Genomic DNA, 17,092 nt, shown 5'->3' with positions numbered 1-17,092 from the left:
GGTGTTGGGTTTTCTTTGAAAAGAGCCAGGATGGGTGGTTGATGCGTTATAAAGATATGACCCAGCAGGTCAGAACAGAAGACTGGAGGCGTAGTTTAGTAGGGGCATGGCTTTCCACCTGTGTAAAATGTATTCCTGTTGTTTTGTATAGTTATCACATGTTAAGGTTGAACATTTTTTACATTTGTGTAGCTTCAATGAGACATACAGACCTATGAGTTCCCTAAAAACATATGCAAATCTAATTTTTTGGGATAAAATCCAGCATGAAAGTAAGAAACTGTTGGTTAAATTAACCTATGTTTGGGTAATCCCAACAACCTAACATGTTGGGTTATTCAGGCAACTCAACTGGCCGGGTCAAAGTAACCCAGTGTGTTTTCAGTCCAATATTTACCCAGTGCTGGGTTACCAAAGTGGGTTGTTTTTAACCAAGCATTTTTTTCTTCTCTATGCTGCTTCAGTTGGGCTAAAGGTGATAATGCTAGTGTTTTCCATTAGCATCGGCTGTCGCTAATCAGCCGGTTACAATGTCCACTTCATATTAACCAGGCTACTTTCCATTTTAAAAGTTTCAATTCTCTAGTCCGTCGAGTCCTCTCCAGTTCGAATGAACGATATGCATCTTCTAGTGATCTATTGATAGGATAGGCGCCTGTCAGTCACCAAGCGAACGATGACAGGGAAGAAACGCAGCAGCAACAGAGGCGACACTAGCGGTTTCACTCTCGCCAAAACCTGTCAAAAATGAAACTTTCTGATGAGGCAAAGTGAATGCAGTGCGGGCATCTAACGCTTTGTGTAGCCATTAGCGAGGATGCTAATGAAAACACTCTTCTGGTAGATGAAGAGGCTTTCCCAAAGACCTTCTCAATTAAATGTTAACGACCAAGTTAACACGTTATGCTTCCCTGGCAGAATGATATGCTAATTATTTGAATCAATCCAGTGGGTATTTGTTTTGCAAACTCTACCATCACGTGGTACTACAAAAACAGCTAGGTAAGCACTTCAAATAAACAGTAACTACACCCAAAATTACTCCAGATTCTTCCCAGACCTCAAAAGTGGTCTCCTGAATGCAGTTTAAGCATTGCTGTGGACTTGTGATTTTTCAGAGTGAGAACGGGGAAACCTGAAAAAAACGAAACCTTAAATTGTTCTGTTTTAATAAAATACATAATTTGAAAAACATACATTGTGTTAATTCATATCTTGCAGTACCACTGTAAATAAGACTCCTCTCAAGAGAAGTTTAAATGTTAACAGGTTTGTTGTCTTAGTAGTTCTCTTAGTCCTGATCATGTACTACAGTTCATCACTTTCCTTTACTTTTCTCTCATTTTGTTACAGCCTGAATTAAAAAAATATATTAAATTGTTATACCATGTCATTGTTGAATACTCATTTCTGATTATAATGCACAGTATATCAGCACGGTAGAATTCGATGTCTATAGTTCATTTTTTCATGTGCTATGTTTGAGCTGCTTTTTAAAGCAAAAGTCGAATTGAAAACATTGTTGGCATTGTTGAATTTGATTTTCATAAAAGCAAGCTAGGACCGATGGTTTGGTTAGCTAAACTAGCAAGTCGGTTTGGTTACGAAGGCGCCCACTGTAGCTATCTCGTACAATCGCAAGCTACTTCAGTGGATGTTTAACGCAATTATATTGGCAAATGGACACATTTCTAGCAGCAAATGTGTTAAATTATAGCCATGGTATAAAAGGGATAATCAACTCGTGGTTCTATGCTTTCTCTGGAAAATAATGCAACTTCCTGGAAGGTCAGTTCCTCTCCGCTAGCGTGTTGTGGAACACACCTTCCACGTCGTTCTTTATTTTCCATAGAAAGCATAGCCCCCTCGTTGACTCTAGACATTTCAGATTTATTTAAGTATTCAACCCCTTTTGTTATGGCAGGCCTAAATAAATTCAAGTTCAGGTGTAAATATGTGCTTAAAAAGTATTGTATGTTGCATGGGCTCACTGCGTGCAATAATAGTGTTTTAACATGATTTTTAAGTGACTAATGCGGCCCTAAAGTAATACTGCAAAAAAATGTTGCAAAGAAATGCGTTTTTTTTTATTTGTCCTGAATACAAAGCGTTACATTTGAGGCAAGTCCAGCACATCACTAAGTATTTTCAAGCATGGTGGCTGCTTCATGTAACGGGTATGCTTGAAATCGGGCACGGACTAGGGAGTTTTTGGGGGGATACAAATAATATGGAATACAGCAATAAGCAGAGGCCACTTCCTATTGGAAAACCTGGTTGTCTGCTTTGGAACAGACACCGGGAGGCGAATTTACCTTTCAGCAGGACAATAAACTAAAACACAAGGCCAAATCTACACTGGAGTTGCTTACCAAGGCAACATTGAATGTGGCCTATTTACAGTTTTGACCTAAATCGGCTTGAAAATCTAGGGCAAGACTTGAAAATGGCTGTCTAGTAATGATCAACAATTAACTTGACAAGAGCTTTTAGAAAAGAAAAAAAGAATAATGGAGAAATATTGTACAATCCACGTGTGCAATGCGCTTGGAGACTTACCCAATAAAACTCAACTGTAATCGCCACCAAAGGTGCTTCTACAAAGGATTGACTCAGGAGTGTGAATACTTATGTAAATTAGATTTCTGCAATTAGATTTTTTTAATACCCTTCCCCAAATTTCTAAACGTGTTTTCCCTTTGTCATTATGGAGTTTTGTGTGTAGATGGGTGAGGTAAAAAAAAAAAAAAAAGTCAATTTTGAATTCAGGCTGTAACAACAACAAAAAGTCAAGAAGTAAGAATACTTTCTGAAGGCACTGCAGGCCTAGACCTAGACAATATCCAGAACAACTTACAATATACTGAATTCATACATTTTCAGTCATTAAAATTGTGAAGTCACGACTTTCCTACACAATACCACAACAAATATTTCCCAACTGAGGTAAACTCATATTCAAGTATGCAATAATTTTGCTGTGTATTTCAGATGGAATCTAGGCGTTAGAATGTACCAGAGGCCACCAAAATAGAGCTCTGACCCGGGGACACCTGGCTGGCTATGTTTTCCATTCACTCGTGGAAAACACTGCAATTATTGTGCTAATAACATGCCTAATAATATGGGCCATGCAAAGTTTACCAATATGTTATTGGGCTCATTTCTCAGTGTGGAAATGTTATTTTATAGGGTGTCAGCATTATTTATTTTAACATATTTTTGTTATAATGTCCTTTTAAATGGTCACCAGAACTGAGCTTCTCAGTCCTACTGGACCGTAGAAATGTAGAAATCCATCTACACCGTGACCCCCCCCCTAAACTTTCCATAGGAAACACTGGTGTGGATGTTTGTGTGTTCCACATCCATGCTCTACAGATTAAATTGAACTCTGTGGTACAGAGTAAAGACTATGCACTCTGAGGATTACCGAAGTCCTGCCGTTGTAGATGAGACTGTTTCACTCAAAGGCTAACGCGAGCTGGGGCTCTAGTTGGTGTGTTTATGGCCCCAGATTAGATGTGGCATTGCTTTGCCCCCGAGAGGCTGCAGCATCTGCCTCCCATTACACTGTAGATTTGCATCCCAGCCCCGCAGCACTTAATCGGAGGCTCCTGATAGGCACTCTCTCGGGTCTCCCAGTGGCACCTAGAGGGTTCGAGTGCCAGCACCTCTTTCTGCCTCCCAGTGGCACCTCGGAGGTGCAAGGGCCAGCAGGGCAGAGATGACGTCATGTGACACAGTTGCACCTTGGAGCTGACCTACTGGGCGCTGTGCTGATGACAACTGCTGCCATAATGGCACACACTGTGTTAAGAAGGCTAGCCCCTGATAGCTACAGTACAGTGTTGAAAATAAGAGCAGATCTGTGTGGCCATATTGCAAGATGCTCCATTAGTCTGAGAAAAATGCATATGCTGGATGCTTGAGTCTCCAAATCGTCACAAGGCTTTTAGTAATCTGTGTTATAATCGAGCAGGCAGGCAAACGTGTTTATAATCGGACAGCAGTGAAAGTGGCCCTTCTGCAGATTAGGTCTCACTGTAGCCCAATGAATGGTGCAGCCTATTTGTCACGGCTGTGAGTTTATGGCTCATCTGCAACTGAACCTTGTCTGTTGCCAAAGTAAACACCTACTTGTTCACACTTTCTATTTTGTGATATTATGTGTCCGTGTGAAATCTCATTCTGAACTCCATTCTGTAATGTTAGTCCTATCGGGGAACATTGTGTTTGTGGTTTAGTGTGCAGGCCTAGTTGATAGGCCTTCAGCCAAACAAGCCGTATCTACCAATATGTAGCAGTGAGGACACTGTACTCTCTGTCCTTTAGATAGTCTAGTTCTGTCCTGTTTGTGTTCTGTCACCTTGTCCAAGACTGGTGTGAACCAGCATTGATTAGTTTGTGTTCCATGCCTTTTTTTTTGTCTTTGGTCTGCTGGAGAATAGGCTATTTTCATTCTTTTCTGATGCATTAGGACTCTTGTCTGAGAACAAATGCCTAATATGTCCTTTTTGGTCTCTCCTCCTGTCCCTGGCTGCCCTTACCATTTTAATCAGTATGTCTTTCCTATCAGCGCTTTGGTTTATCTGCTAATGGTCTGCTGATTGCAAAGCCAAAACTTTGTTGTTACTGTTTCCTCCAACACAGCGTATTGTGATTCTACAGTCTCTCTTTTTAGAAATGAGCTGTTCAACAGGAAGACCTGTCTCCTTTGTGATTTAGCCTGGGGAAGCCAGCAAAGAGGAGAAAACCGTTAGTTCCTAATGAGGATGATGCCTAAAGGGATATGAGATGCTGTTACTATGAACCATACCTTGTGTCAGCGGTTTTGATACAGTATGCACAGTGCTGCTGATCAGATAGGTTACTGATCTGTTTTAGGCTTGTGGAGAGACATGGGGGAAAACTAGACTCATCATAATGATAAAAACAACCCTGTTTGAACCATCAAAGAAGCATTATTTTGGGAAATACATTTTCACATTGGCTAGTTTGTATTTCCGTTCAAATGGATGTTCAAATTGTGTATTTTTGTGTTAACTTAAAACATATGTCACGTCACAGACACAATTTAATTGTTAAGAATGTTTATCCTGGTGATGTCATCAGAATTCTGGTATGGTTCTTATTTTGGATTATGACGTGAAGGCTGGACTTTTCAATCTGATATACTAAGAATGCCAACTAAGTGACCTTAAATGTTATCATTTTGACATAGTTTCTCTTTATCAGTTTCAGGTCTTGTTATTCAACGTTGAAGGAGAATTTGGAGGCCTTTCATTATTTGACAGACTTGGAAGAAATGGGCACAACCAGGGCAGTAGCAGCTGCCCCATGATGCCACACTGCAGGACTGTGACCAGCCATGCCCTCCTCCCCAACGTTTACCAGCAGGGGCTCCTTTCCACCCGACAGTTTGCTCACATAGGCCAGAAATACAACTACACCATACAAGAGGAACGATGGCAAGGACTTGTTTGAACTATGGCACGCCAGCAAGACAAAGGTGAAGTCCCCCAACATCTGATCCCAAAAGGAAAAGCACAATCAGGTAGATCCACTCAGATGACATTTTATGAGGACAAAACAAGTCGATTTAACAATTATGATGGTTTAGCGGCTACACTGTTTCAGCATGTTGACGAGGTTGCACCATGGCTGCTGATCCCTGTAGACTAGTAGAGACTCCGGCGCTGAGCTAAGCCCAGTGACCCTAACCCATGATGCAGCGTAACGGTGGCGGGTTGGGGCCCGGCGGCCAGCCGTGGCTGCTGCGGCGTGTGCGCCTCACCTGGCTCAGCTTCATGCTCTTCTTCATCCTGGTTTTCTTCCCACTCATCGCCCACTACTACCTCACCACCATCGACGAGGCAGGCGGCCCCGACAAGCGCATCTTCGGCCCGCGGCCCGGCGGCGAACTGTGCGAGACCAAGCACGTGCAAGACCTGTGCCGCATCCGTGAGTCAGTCAGTGAGGAGCTGCTACAGCTGGAGGCAAAGCGGCAGGAGCTGAACGGGGAGATCTCCCGGCTCAACCTGCGCATCGAGGCGTGCAAGCGGAGCATCGACAGTGCCAAGCAGGACCTGCTGCAGCTGAAGAATGTCATCAGCCAGACGGAGCACTCGTACAAAGAGCTGATGGCCCAGAACCAGCCCAAGCTCTCTCTGCCCGTGAGGTTATTACCCGACAAGGTCGACCCAGGCCTGCCCCCTCCCAAGTCTGCCCGTGCCTGCCGCCTGCGCTCCTGCTTCGACTACGCCCGCTGCCCGTTGACCTCTGGCTTCCCTGTGTATGTCTATGACACGGCCTCCTACCCCTGGGGCGAGTCCCTGGACCCATTGGTCAAGCAGGCCTTCGTCACCTCGGTAAAGAGCAGCATCTATGTGACGAACAACCCCAGCATCGCCTGTCTGTATGTGGTGCTGGTTGGGGAGCTGCAAGAGACTCCCTCCTCCCCCCTCCCGGCTTCCTTGGAGCTGGAGAAGCAGCTGAAGGCTCTACCTTACTGGAGGTCTGATGGACACAACCACCTCCTGGTCCATCTTTCCAGAAAGTCCATGACGCAGAACTTCCTGTACAATGTGAGCACGGGCCGAGCGGCAGTGGCCCAGTCTACCTTCCTAGAACAGCAGTACCGCGAGGGCTTTGACTTGGTGGTGTCCCCGCTGGTCCACGCCCTCTCTGAGCCCAACTTCCTGGAGGTGCCGCCCCAGGTGCCCGTCAAGAGGAAGTACCTGTTCACCTTCCAGGGCGAAAAGGTGGAGTCTCTGCGAAGTAGCCTGCAGGAGGGACCGCACCAGTCCTTTGAGGAGGAGATGGAGGGAGATGCGCCAGCCGACTACGATGACCGCATCATCGGCACGCTCAAGGCGGTTCAGGACAGCCGCCTGGACCAGGTGCTGGTGGAGTTCACCTGTAAGAGCCCGCGGCCCAGCCTGCCTACCGAGTGGGCTCTGTGTGGCGAGAGGGAGGAGCGGCTCGAGGTCCTCAAGGCCTCCACCTTCGCCCTGGTCATCTCCCCCGGGGACTGTCAGTTGGTGGCCTCTGCAGGCAGTAGCATGAGGCTGTTTGAAGCCCTAGAGGTGGGGGCCATCCCTGTGGTGCTTGGGGACCACGCTAGGCTGCCCTACCATGAGCTGATCCGCTGGAGCGAGGCAGCCATCATGGTGCCTAAGCCCCGCATCACCGAGCTGCATTTCCTGCTGCGCAGCCTATCAGACAACGACCTGCTGGCCATGCGACGACAGGGCCGCTTCCTGTGGGAGACCTACTTCTCCACCTCGGAGAATGTACTGGGCACCATCCTGGCCAGCGTCCGGACCAGCATCCAGGTGCCTGCCGCACCCATCCGCGAGGAGCCCGCCCAGGAGATCCCCCACAAAGCAGGCAAGATGGCCGGCACGGACGCCAATCTGGCCGACAATGGTGACTTGGACCTGGGCCCCGTGGAGACGGAGCCACCCTACGCCTCGCCACGCTTCCTCCGCAACTTTACCTACACGTCAGCCAACACCTACCAGACCTGGAACCGTGCCCCGGGGCCTTTCCATCTGTTCCCCCACACGCCGCTGGACCCCGTGCTGCCCTCGGAGGCCAAGTTCCTGGGCTCGGGCACGGGCTTCCGCCCCATTGGCGGCGGTGCTGGGGGCTCGGGGAAGGAGTTTCAGGCAGCGCTGGGTGGTAACGTGCCCCGGGAGCAGTTCACGGTGGTCATGCTGACCTACGAGAGGGAGGAGGTGCTAATGAACTCCCTGGAAAGGCTCAACGGGTTGCCCTACCTCAACAAGGTGGTGGTGGTGTGGAACTCCCCCAAGCCTCCTTCAGACGACCTGCTGTGGCCAGACATCGGCCTGCCCATCGTGGTGAGTACTTTCCACCGCCGCTGAATACAAAACATGCCCCCGCTGCTTAGTGCTCACTGCTCAGACTGAACAATATGATTGAATGGGAGAGAGTGATCTGAAAGGCCCTGCTCGTCCTACCCCATTCTGAAATGCAAATAGTGCAACTTGTGTCGTGGCGCAGCAGTCTTGGAAGGCCGTGTGTGTCTGAGAGTGTGCTCAAGCACATTGGTCGAGCTGCTGAAACTCATTTAATCTGCTCTCCCTGCTTCGCTTACAACTCTGCAGGGCAGCCGGACAAATTACACCAGCTGATATAAAGTGTGACGTCCACAGAATAGGTCTGTCTTTTAGAATGGAAATTAAACAGAATACTCAAGTATCCCAATTACACTGTCTGTAGGAAAGAGATTCCCTCTCTGTAGGGAGATATGGGAGGGATAGTTTAATGATCTTGAATGACTAGCCTAATTGGTCCACACATTTGACAAACTTCATAACTATTGAATGCTATTAGATCATTCCATACTTTCATGTTTTTGTTCGATGGGTTAGCCTAATAAAGCTGTTGAGAAAGGGGGGGCTGAGTGGTTTGGACCATTACCCTGTGCTATACTTTCGTGAAATGCCACATTAAATGGATAGTGATGCAAAACATACTGTTTTTGCTCTGTATTCAAAGTCCTATATCTTGACTACCGACAAGCACACATTCTTGGGATTGTATTAACAGTGAACTACATTAAGAAAATACTCAAATATTTTCTCTTTAACACTTCTCCTGTCCTGCAGGTGGTGCGCACGGAGAAGAACAGCCTCAACAACCGCTTCCTGCCCTGGGACGCCGTGGAGACGGAGGCCATCTTGTCCATCGACGACGACGCACACCTCCGCCATGACGAGATTATGTTTGGGTTCAGGTCAGTTCGAGGGGAGTCTGGGACCAGTCATTGGTTCCAAAGCTCTTTGGAGAAAGAAAGTGTACTTTGTTTTGTGCCTCATTGATTTTCGAAGAGATACATTTTTCTTTGGAACCCAGCAGACCGATGATTTGTCTACAGATGTCGACAAGCATTGTGTGAATCGACACTTATTCCAAAAGTAAAAAAAAAAAAATATATATATATATATATAATAATAATAATAATAAAAAAACGCACGCTGACATTTTAAAAGCATTTTCAGCTCAGTACCACAGCATAAACCAAAACATGGCACAAATGCAACTGACCCTGACAGATCAACAAGAGAGAAATGGACCATGTTGACTTTCAAACGCCACATGAGCGTACAGTACTCGACTTGCCTCACCTTGAATATCACATCAGGGCCATGGGCAATGTTACATTGTGGGATTCAAAACAGAGGAGAGAGAAAAAAGCTAACACCTCTCAAATCCATAGACGGCGCTCTACACGCAGTGACTGGACATGTTTGTTCATATTTTTAAACCATATCTAGTAGCTATATGTACTTTGTTTCCATTCTTTGTTGTTTGTAAACAATGGAGAAATACAACCTTGGCCTGTAATTTTGGGTTATGATAAAGATAGATCACTGCCCCCTAAGTCATTTATTGACAAGTTACATTCTTCAAGAATCAATGGGTAAATATTGATTCTTGACCATTTGAACAGCTTCCCAAAATCCCCGACTGCAGCATTGTCCACAGGTTTTACCACTTTTGCAGCGTGTCCAGGCAGGCACCGTATGAATGGGGTCATTTGTCATGAAGTATCCTGTAATCATTTTTTTCCCTCACCTAGAACCACGGCTAAATTCCCACTGGGACGTTCTATAGCGTGGGTGTAATGGGAATGTAGTATATCTCAAAGGGAAGGGGTTATACTCTTATACGTGCCAAGCATTTTTCAGAGACTTCCAGAAGTAGGAGCGTGTCGTCTGATAACAGCATGTAGCTGTTGATACTCCCCAATCAGTGAGCACGTCCTTGTAGTCTCGTGTGCATCTGTGTGCACGTCCGAAAATAATACACAACAGAACACATATCTCTTCTCCTTGTAGATTGCCGTCCTCGCTGACGAGCTGTGGGAGACCTTTTTGTCAGCTGTATGATTTTCCTTATAGGCCTACATGTACAATACAATATTAATATATTGTGGTCGCATTTTGATGCAATTCTCCTCAGCTCATTCTCCCCAGTATATTGCTGCCTTTTTCGTCATGTTTCTCTTGTTCTGGTTGTGTGGATCAGGGTGTGGCGGGAGGCCAGGGACCGCATCGTGGGCTTCCCCGGGAGGTTCCATGCCTGGGATGTCAACCACCAGTCATGGCTCTACAACTCTAACTACTCCTGTGAACTGTCCATGGTGCTGACGGGCGCCGCCTTCTTTCACAAGGTACTCCCCCTCCTCCGTCCCCCGTCGTGACACCTTTCAACCCCGTGAGCCCTGACCTCTATGCTGCACGTAGCTCTGTTCGGTGGTCCTCTGTAGCTCAGGTGGTAGAGCATGGTGCTTGCAACACCAGGGTAGTGGGTTTGATTCCCGGGACCACCCGTAATGTAAAGTGTATCGGCGACTGCAAGTCACTTTGAATAAAAGCATCTGCTAAATTGCATATATTATTATATCCTACGGTGTATTCGGAAATACTTTTTTCCACATTTTGTTGTGCGTTACAGCCTTATTCTAAAATTGATTAAATCGTTTTCCCTCATCAACACACAATACTGCATAATGTTGAAGCAAAAACAGGTTTAGACATTTCTGCTAATATAAAAAAAACTGAAATATCACATAAGTATTCAGACCCTTTCCTCAGTACTTTGTTGAAGCACCTTTGGCAGCGATTACAGTCTCAGGTCTTCTTGGGTATGATGCTAAAAGCTTGGCATCTGTACTTGGGGAGTTTCTCCCATTCTTCTCTGCAGATCCTCTCAAGCTCTGTCCGGTAGGATTGTGAGCATCGCTGCACAGCTATTTTCAGGTCTCTCCAGAGATATTTGATTGGGTTCAAGTCTGGGCTCTGGCTGGGCCACTCAAGGACACTCGGAGACTTGTCCCAAAGCCACTCCTGCGTTGTCTTGGCTGTGCTTAGAATCTTTGTCCTGTTGGAAGGTGAACTTTCGCCCCAGTCTGAGGTCCTGAGTGCTCTGGAGCAGGTTTTCATCAATGATCTCTCTGTACTTTGCTCCGTTCATCTTTCCCTCAATCCTGACTATTTTCCCAGTCCCTGCCTCTGAAAAACACCTCCACAGCGTGATGCTGCCACCACCATGCTTCACCGTAGGGATGGTGCCAGGTTTCCTCCAGATGTGACGCTTGGCATTCAGAACAGAAAATCTTGTTTCTCATGGTCTGAGAGTCTCTAGGTGCCTTTTGGCAAACTCCAAGCTGGCTGTCATGTGCCTTTTACTGAGGAGTGGCTTCCGAACTGGCCACTCTACCAGAAAGGCCTGATTGGTGGAGTTCTGCAGAGATAGATGTCCTTCTGAATTGTTCTCCCATCTCCACTGAGGAACTCTGGAGCTCTGTCATTGTGACCATCGGGTTCTTGGTCACCTCCCTGACCAAGGCCCTTCTCCCTCGATTGCTAAATCTGGCTGGGTGGCCAGCTGTTGAAAGAGTCTCGGTGGTTCCAAACTTCTTCCATTTAAGAATGATGGAGGCCACTGTGTTCTTGGGGACTTAACAATGCTGCAGAAATGTTTTGGTACCCTTCCCCAGATCTGTGCCTCGACACAATCCTGTCTCTGTGCTCTACGGACAATTCCTTTGACCTCATGGCTTGGTTTTTGCTCTGTAATGCACTGTCAACTATGCAACCTTATTTAGACAGGCGTGTGCCTTTCCAACTCATGTCCAATCAATTGAATTTACCACAGGTGGACTCCAATCAAGTTGTAGAAACATCTGAAGGATGATCAATGGAAACAGGATGCAGCGGAGCTCAATTTCGAGTATCATAGGAAACGGTCTGAATACTTATGTAAATAAGGTATTTGTATTTTTTAGGTGTATTAAATGTAAAAACAAATCTTAAAAACCTGTTTTCACTTTGTCATTATGGGGTACTGTGTGTAAAATGAAGAGTAAAATGTTTTATTTAATCCATTTTAAAATAAGGCTGTAACGTATCAAAAAGGGAAGGGGTCTGAATACTTTCCGACACCTGTCTTCTATAAGATACATCACCCTCATCCCTCCTCTCCATGACTTCCTTGTACTTTCTTTGGTCTGACCTGTCTCACCCTCATTGTACCTGGGCCATATTCATTAGGCACCAAACGGAAGAAAAGAACCTAAAACAGAGGGATGACTTGTCCACTGGACTCGCTCATTTTCTGTTGCACTTTCTTCTTCTTTTTTTTTTACATTGCGTGTTCTAATGAACGGAATGCCAGTTGATCCCCTCATATGTTTTGTCTCTCTGCTGCAGTACTACGCGTACCTGTACTCGTATGTGATGCCTCAGGCCATCCGCGACATGGTGGACGAGTACATCAACTGCGAGGATATCGCCATGAACTTCCTGGTGTCACACATCACCCGAAAGCCCCCTATCAAGGTCAGTGGGGCGCACACACACACGTATACTCCAAAAAAAGACACACACCCCCTGGCAATGTTTATTTATATTTCTGCTCACTTAGCCAACCATTACTCAACCTGACATGCTCAATATTCTGTGGCAAATTATAAATCAGAGCACAACAAGATTGGATTGTTGCCCTACGCTTGCGTTTCCCTCGACATCTATTTGCAAGACATTTATACTAGTATATACATATTTATGGCTAGCGGACTAATTATGCCAATCGAGCCAGGGGGAATTTTGGGACCTGGAATCTTGGAATATTCCCAGGTGTTCCATTCCGGAATTAGAACAGGCATCGATGGCGTGTGTGACTTGACAGCAAGTTGGCCCTGGTAAGAATAAGGCAGGTGAATAATGCATGTGGTGGGAAGTAACCTCCTATAACCAATGAGTGACTTTCCTTTTCCTGGAGAATCAACCTTATTTTATGCACTGTAATATGTGTCGCGGTGTTCAATTCTGTGCAAGTATTCTGTCTCATTCGCACACACTGCCATATTTTACGACCACATGTTCATGGTATCGACAAAGCAATCAAAATGGTTGTAGCATTGTGATTAGCTACACACAGACACCACCCTTTCCATTTCCTCCCTCTTAGGTGACGTCTCGTTGGACCTTCCGCTGCCCCGGCTGCCCGCAGGCCCTGTCGCACGACGACTCTCACTTCCACGAGCGCCACAAGTGCATCAACTTCTTTGTCAAGGTGTACGGCTACATGCCCTTACTCTACACACAGTTCCGCGTGGACTCTGTGCTCTTCAAGACACGTCTGCCCCACGACAAGACTAAGTGCTTCAAGTTCATCTAGCCCAGGGCTAGGCCCAGCTAAGGAAGTTGGGCAGAACGGAGCAAGAGAATGAGGAACTCGGGCAAAACGGAAGAAAGGCGGAAGAGGGAGCAGAGAGGGCTGGTTCTGAGATGGATGGAGGTTTGGGGGTGAGGGCCTACACCTATGAATTGGATCTAGGATGTACAATAACAATCCTCTCCAGTTAATTGGCTGAACCCCCTCAGAGCCGCCCCCCCCACACCTTTTTCTGGAACCCCTGATAGGCTGGAAGCAGAGAAGGGCCGCTGCCAATCAAAAAGCCTTTTCATTTGTTTTCTGTCCTCATGTCATCTGTGTGTTTTATCAGCAACCACTACAGATTCAATTTTTTGCGCCACTTTTTATGGGCACGAGGGGTGGTAACACTGCCTACCCAAGTACTTAACTTGACTCTCAGAGCCAAACTCAAACTGACAATGTAAACAACTGGTTTTAAACTGACACAGGGAGAGCGAGACCGAGAGACAGTGGACTGTCGCAGTGGGTCCTGAGCTCCTGAATCGCTAGCTAGACATGTAACCTTTTGGGAGAGAAACAAAGGGGCAAAGGCATATACGGTTTGTCATTGCACTCATTTCTTTATTTTATTATTTTTTTTACTCATTTTCCATTTATATACCCTACTCTTGTATATGAAACCGCGAGAGAAGCACTGATGGTCGCAGAAGTATTTTTTTTCGGTGATCTTGTTTTTTTTAGTGTTTTTTTTTTTACGTGGTGTTTAATTTTGTAGATCTCAATCTCGACGTGGGATTATCAGTCACCAAGACCCTCTTGTCGTTGGCAGACCCATAGAAATAGAATTACTAGAATGGGCAAAGCCCCTCAGACCATGGCCATTCTCAGAGTAGATTTTGTTTCTATGGGCAGACCGAAGCTAACTCCAGACAAGAGTCCCGTTTGTCACTCTGCCTCTCAATGACTACAGATGGAGACTAAAGAACAGGATTATTAGGCCACAAGTTCTATATATTTACCCCCTCCCCCGAAAAAAAAATTGCTCAAATATTCATAGGAAAATGGGAAAGCAATTACCTAACACGTTTGTTAAAGCTACAGCAGACTACAATGGTTTTAAGCTGGACCGAAACACTTAGTAGGCCCTGTTGTTTTCAGAATGGTTGACACCAGCCGTCACTGAGCGTTTACACGGCTTTTTGTGACTTTTTGGATCTTGGTGGTATTAGGCTACCAATCAATGGTCGGCGTTAAATGACGGGGTAGCTGTTCCTATATAGTCCTCTAATGAAGTGTTCAGTAATGGAGGAGGGTGAACTTGCCCCTAGATTCTGATATTGGGTCAGTTTTGCATTTCCCCCACCAATGGTTAAAGGCCCAGTGCAGTCAAAACCGTTGATTTTTGTGTTTTATCATGTATTTCCACACTGTGAGGTTGGAATAATACTGTGAAAATGGTGACGCCTTTTTTAGTGTAAGAGCTGTTTGAAAAGCCAGACAATTCAGCCTGTTTTGGTGGGAGGGAGACCTCTCTGCCAATAACAGCTCAGACCACTGCTCTTTGCTAAGAAGCTATTTTTGTTTGTTTTCAATTAAAATGGTCAAAAAGAATCACAGTAAGGTACTTAATTGTTACCCAGAAGTGATTTGATATTGAGATAAAAATGGCTGCATTGGACCTTTTAAGGTTAGGATTGGGGGAGGAGAAGCTGATCCCAGATCTGTACCTAGGGGAAGACTTGACCTCGGAACATTTAATAATTGTTTCAATTGGGCACTTTTGGGAAACACAAGTCTAAAAATATCAGACCTTATTGCAAGGAACTGAAAAACAAGCTTATGTTGGTGTTTCTATCCCTCATCATCATCACAGTTCCATTCAGTATTAACCTCCAAAATGAGCTGCTTCTCTGTACAGCGTCTCCACGTCCGGTCCCTCAAGTTTCATTTTGTAACGATTGATGCTCAATGAACGTTTTCTTTGCCAAATAGGTACGATTTTAACTGCTGAAGAAACAGCACAATGTTTTGCAGAGTGCACAATGTGAACGCTTGTTAATAGGAAGCGGTCTGGTACACCCTTGCCCCTTCACCCATTTTAGACAGTATCCCCCCACTCCCTCCCTCCTAAAAAAAGAAAGTTGTCTCCCCCCTCACCAATTGAAATGGCAGTGCCTATACAGCCCTTGTAAATTAAAGTGCGTTGACCTTTTCTGGCTTAATTCCATTGATTTGACTCGAGGATCTAATCTGTAACACTAGATCCTTTATTTGAGATGATTCAGGAGATGTGATGACACTGTTGATCAGCAATAGGAATCTATTTGATTCTGGGAAGTTCAAACTATGGAACTCCACATTATCGTCCCCATGATGTCTGTATATTTATTGAATTGAATATATAAAATGGGTATACCAAGGTTTGCTTCTGAAGGGGTTAATTAACTTTGTGACTAGAAATGATGACTGCAATAAAATGAAACGTGATCTTGGTCAACGGAACCTCCTCACCTGACTGACCACGCATCACTGGTCCACTTCAACATCTATTCCACATTGGTTCAAAGTCCTTTCATTGAAATGACGTGGAAACAACTTTGATTCAACCAGTGCGTGTGCCCAGTGGGGGGGCTCATTAGAACACTAACGAGAACCAGCAGGTGGCATTGACAGCTCGCCCTAAAACACAGATATAGGGATCATCTCTAGCCTACGCCAATCCTAACCTGAACCTTTTTAAGAGGTGAAAAGCAAAACTGATCTGAGATCAAGTCTTTGAGACCACTACAGTCTGGGTATGTGCTCAAACCTGTTTTTGACTGACTCAGTCAGCCCATTTGCAATAATGTGCACTCACACATACCAGTGGCTTGAGTTTGAGCTCCAGATGCTGTCTGAAAAATTACCTGGCTGACAGACACACTCCTAACATTTCCAGGGGCAGGGAGTGGTCGACTCGGGTGACGTCTCATGCAGTGCTTTGGAAGTCCCACCTCTCCCCTCCCCATTTTCCCCCTCTGCGGACAATGACACAGCTGGTTTTTCTAGTGTCAACAGATGAAGAAAGAGGGCCAGGAAAAAGCCACCAATCATTCCTCTAGCTAGCTGTTTAAGTGTTCTGAAACTATGCGCTCATGGGACTGTTTCCCCCAACACACCCAGCCCTGGGTCTTGTTCATTAGGCACCAAACAGACTGAAACAGGAAGTCCCTACCTGGAGTTGGTCCAATACATTAAAATGTTTAAAAAAAATCTCAAATCTAAAAACGCTTTAAAGCTGTTTGCTAGTGTGCCCCAATGAATAGGACCCTGGGCTAGGCTACCTGCCAACTGCAACTACTGCTGCCTGCCCTGTTCTGTACCAGACTGACCACTGATGACAGGGTAAAACAAGCCGTTGAAGGCCAGACATGGAATTAAAATCTCAACGTTAGTTTAAAGCGTGTCTCTGACTCGTGTTGTTCTTTTGTCGTCTAACTCCCTGTCTCCTCCTTTCACCACAGAAATGAAAAAGTAGGCATACATTTCCTGGCGCTCTCTATTCTCACACGTTATTAGCCACTATGAGCATGTTCAGCTTCATCAATGACACTGGAAGTTAGACTCTAGGGATTTACTTCAGTCAGCATACTGTGGATCTCAGCGCAACATGTCACCCATCTCTCCTTGACTCCATGCTGCGAGGTGTGGCTGCACACGGTAGAAACCGTGACCCAATGGGTGTGGGGCGTCGGGCAGCAAGCCTGAACTAAACACTGAGCCACTAACATCACAAGAGGGAGAGATGAGACTCCTCCCCTGATCACCAGCCAGGAGAGCGAGGGAGGAGGGGGTTCTTGTAACAGTAAAGCCGGGGTGTGGTGCTAGTACGAGACTCTAGTGTTCACTTCTGCTT

At 45.7% G+C, this 17,092-nt stretch overlaps 1 protein-coding gene across 3 annotated transcripts in view; it reads left to right on the top strand.

Annotated features, from left to right (window-relative positions):
- Window positions 1–16,637, top strand: part of LOC135505805 (exostosin-like 3) — a 40,847-nt gene extending 24,210 nt beyond the window's left edge. For all 3 annotated transcript variants that reach the window (XM_064924953.1, XM_064924952.1, XM_064924954.1), the window contains 5 exons: window positions 5,239–7,868; window positions 8,640–8,767; window positions 10,063–10,207; window positions 12,249–12,377; window positions 13,009–16,637. In XM_064924953.1, coding sequence (XP_064781025.1) covers window positions 5,727–7,868; window positions 8,640–8,767; window positions 10,063–10,207; window positions 12,249–12,377; window positions 13,009–13,218 — 2,754 coding nt within the window. In that variant the 5' untranslated portion in view covers window positions 5,239–5,726 and the 3' untranslated portion in view covers window positions 13,219–16,637. The remainder of the gene's footprint in view (window positions 1–5,238; window positions 7,869–8,639; window positions 8,768–10,062; window positions 10,208–12,248; window positions 12,378–13,008) is intronic.
- Window positions 16,638–17,092: the final 455 nt, after the last annotated feature.

The sequence above is a fragment of the Oncorhynchus masou genome, chromosome 19 (genome assembly GCF_036934945.1).
Source record: "Oncorhynchus masou masou isolate Uvic2021 chromosome 19, UVic_Omas_1.1, whole genome shotgun sequence".
Classification (NCBI taxonomy): Eukaryota; Metazoa; Chordata; class Actinopteri; order Salmoniformes; family Salmonidae; genus Oncorhynchus; species Oncorhynchus masou.
This window is presented reverse-complemented; position numbering and strand designations above follow the sequence as displayed.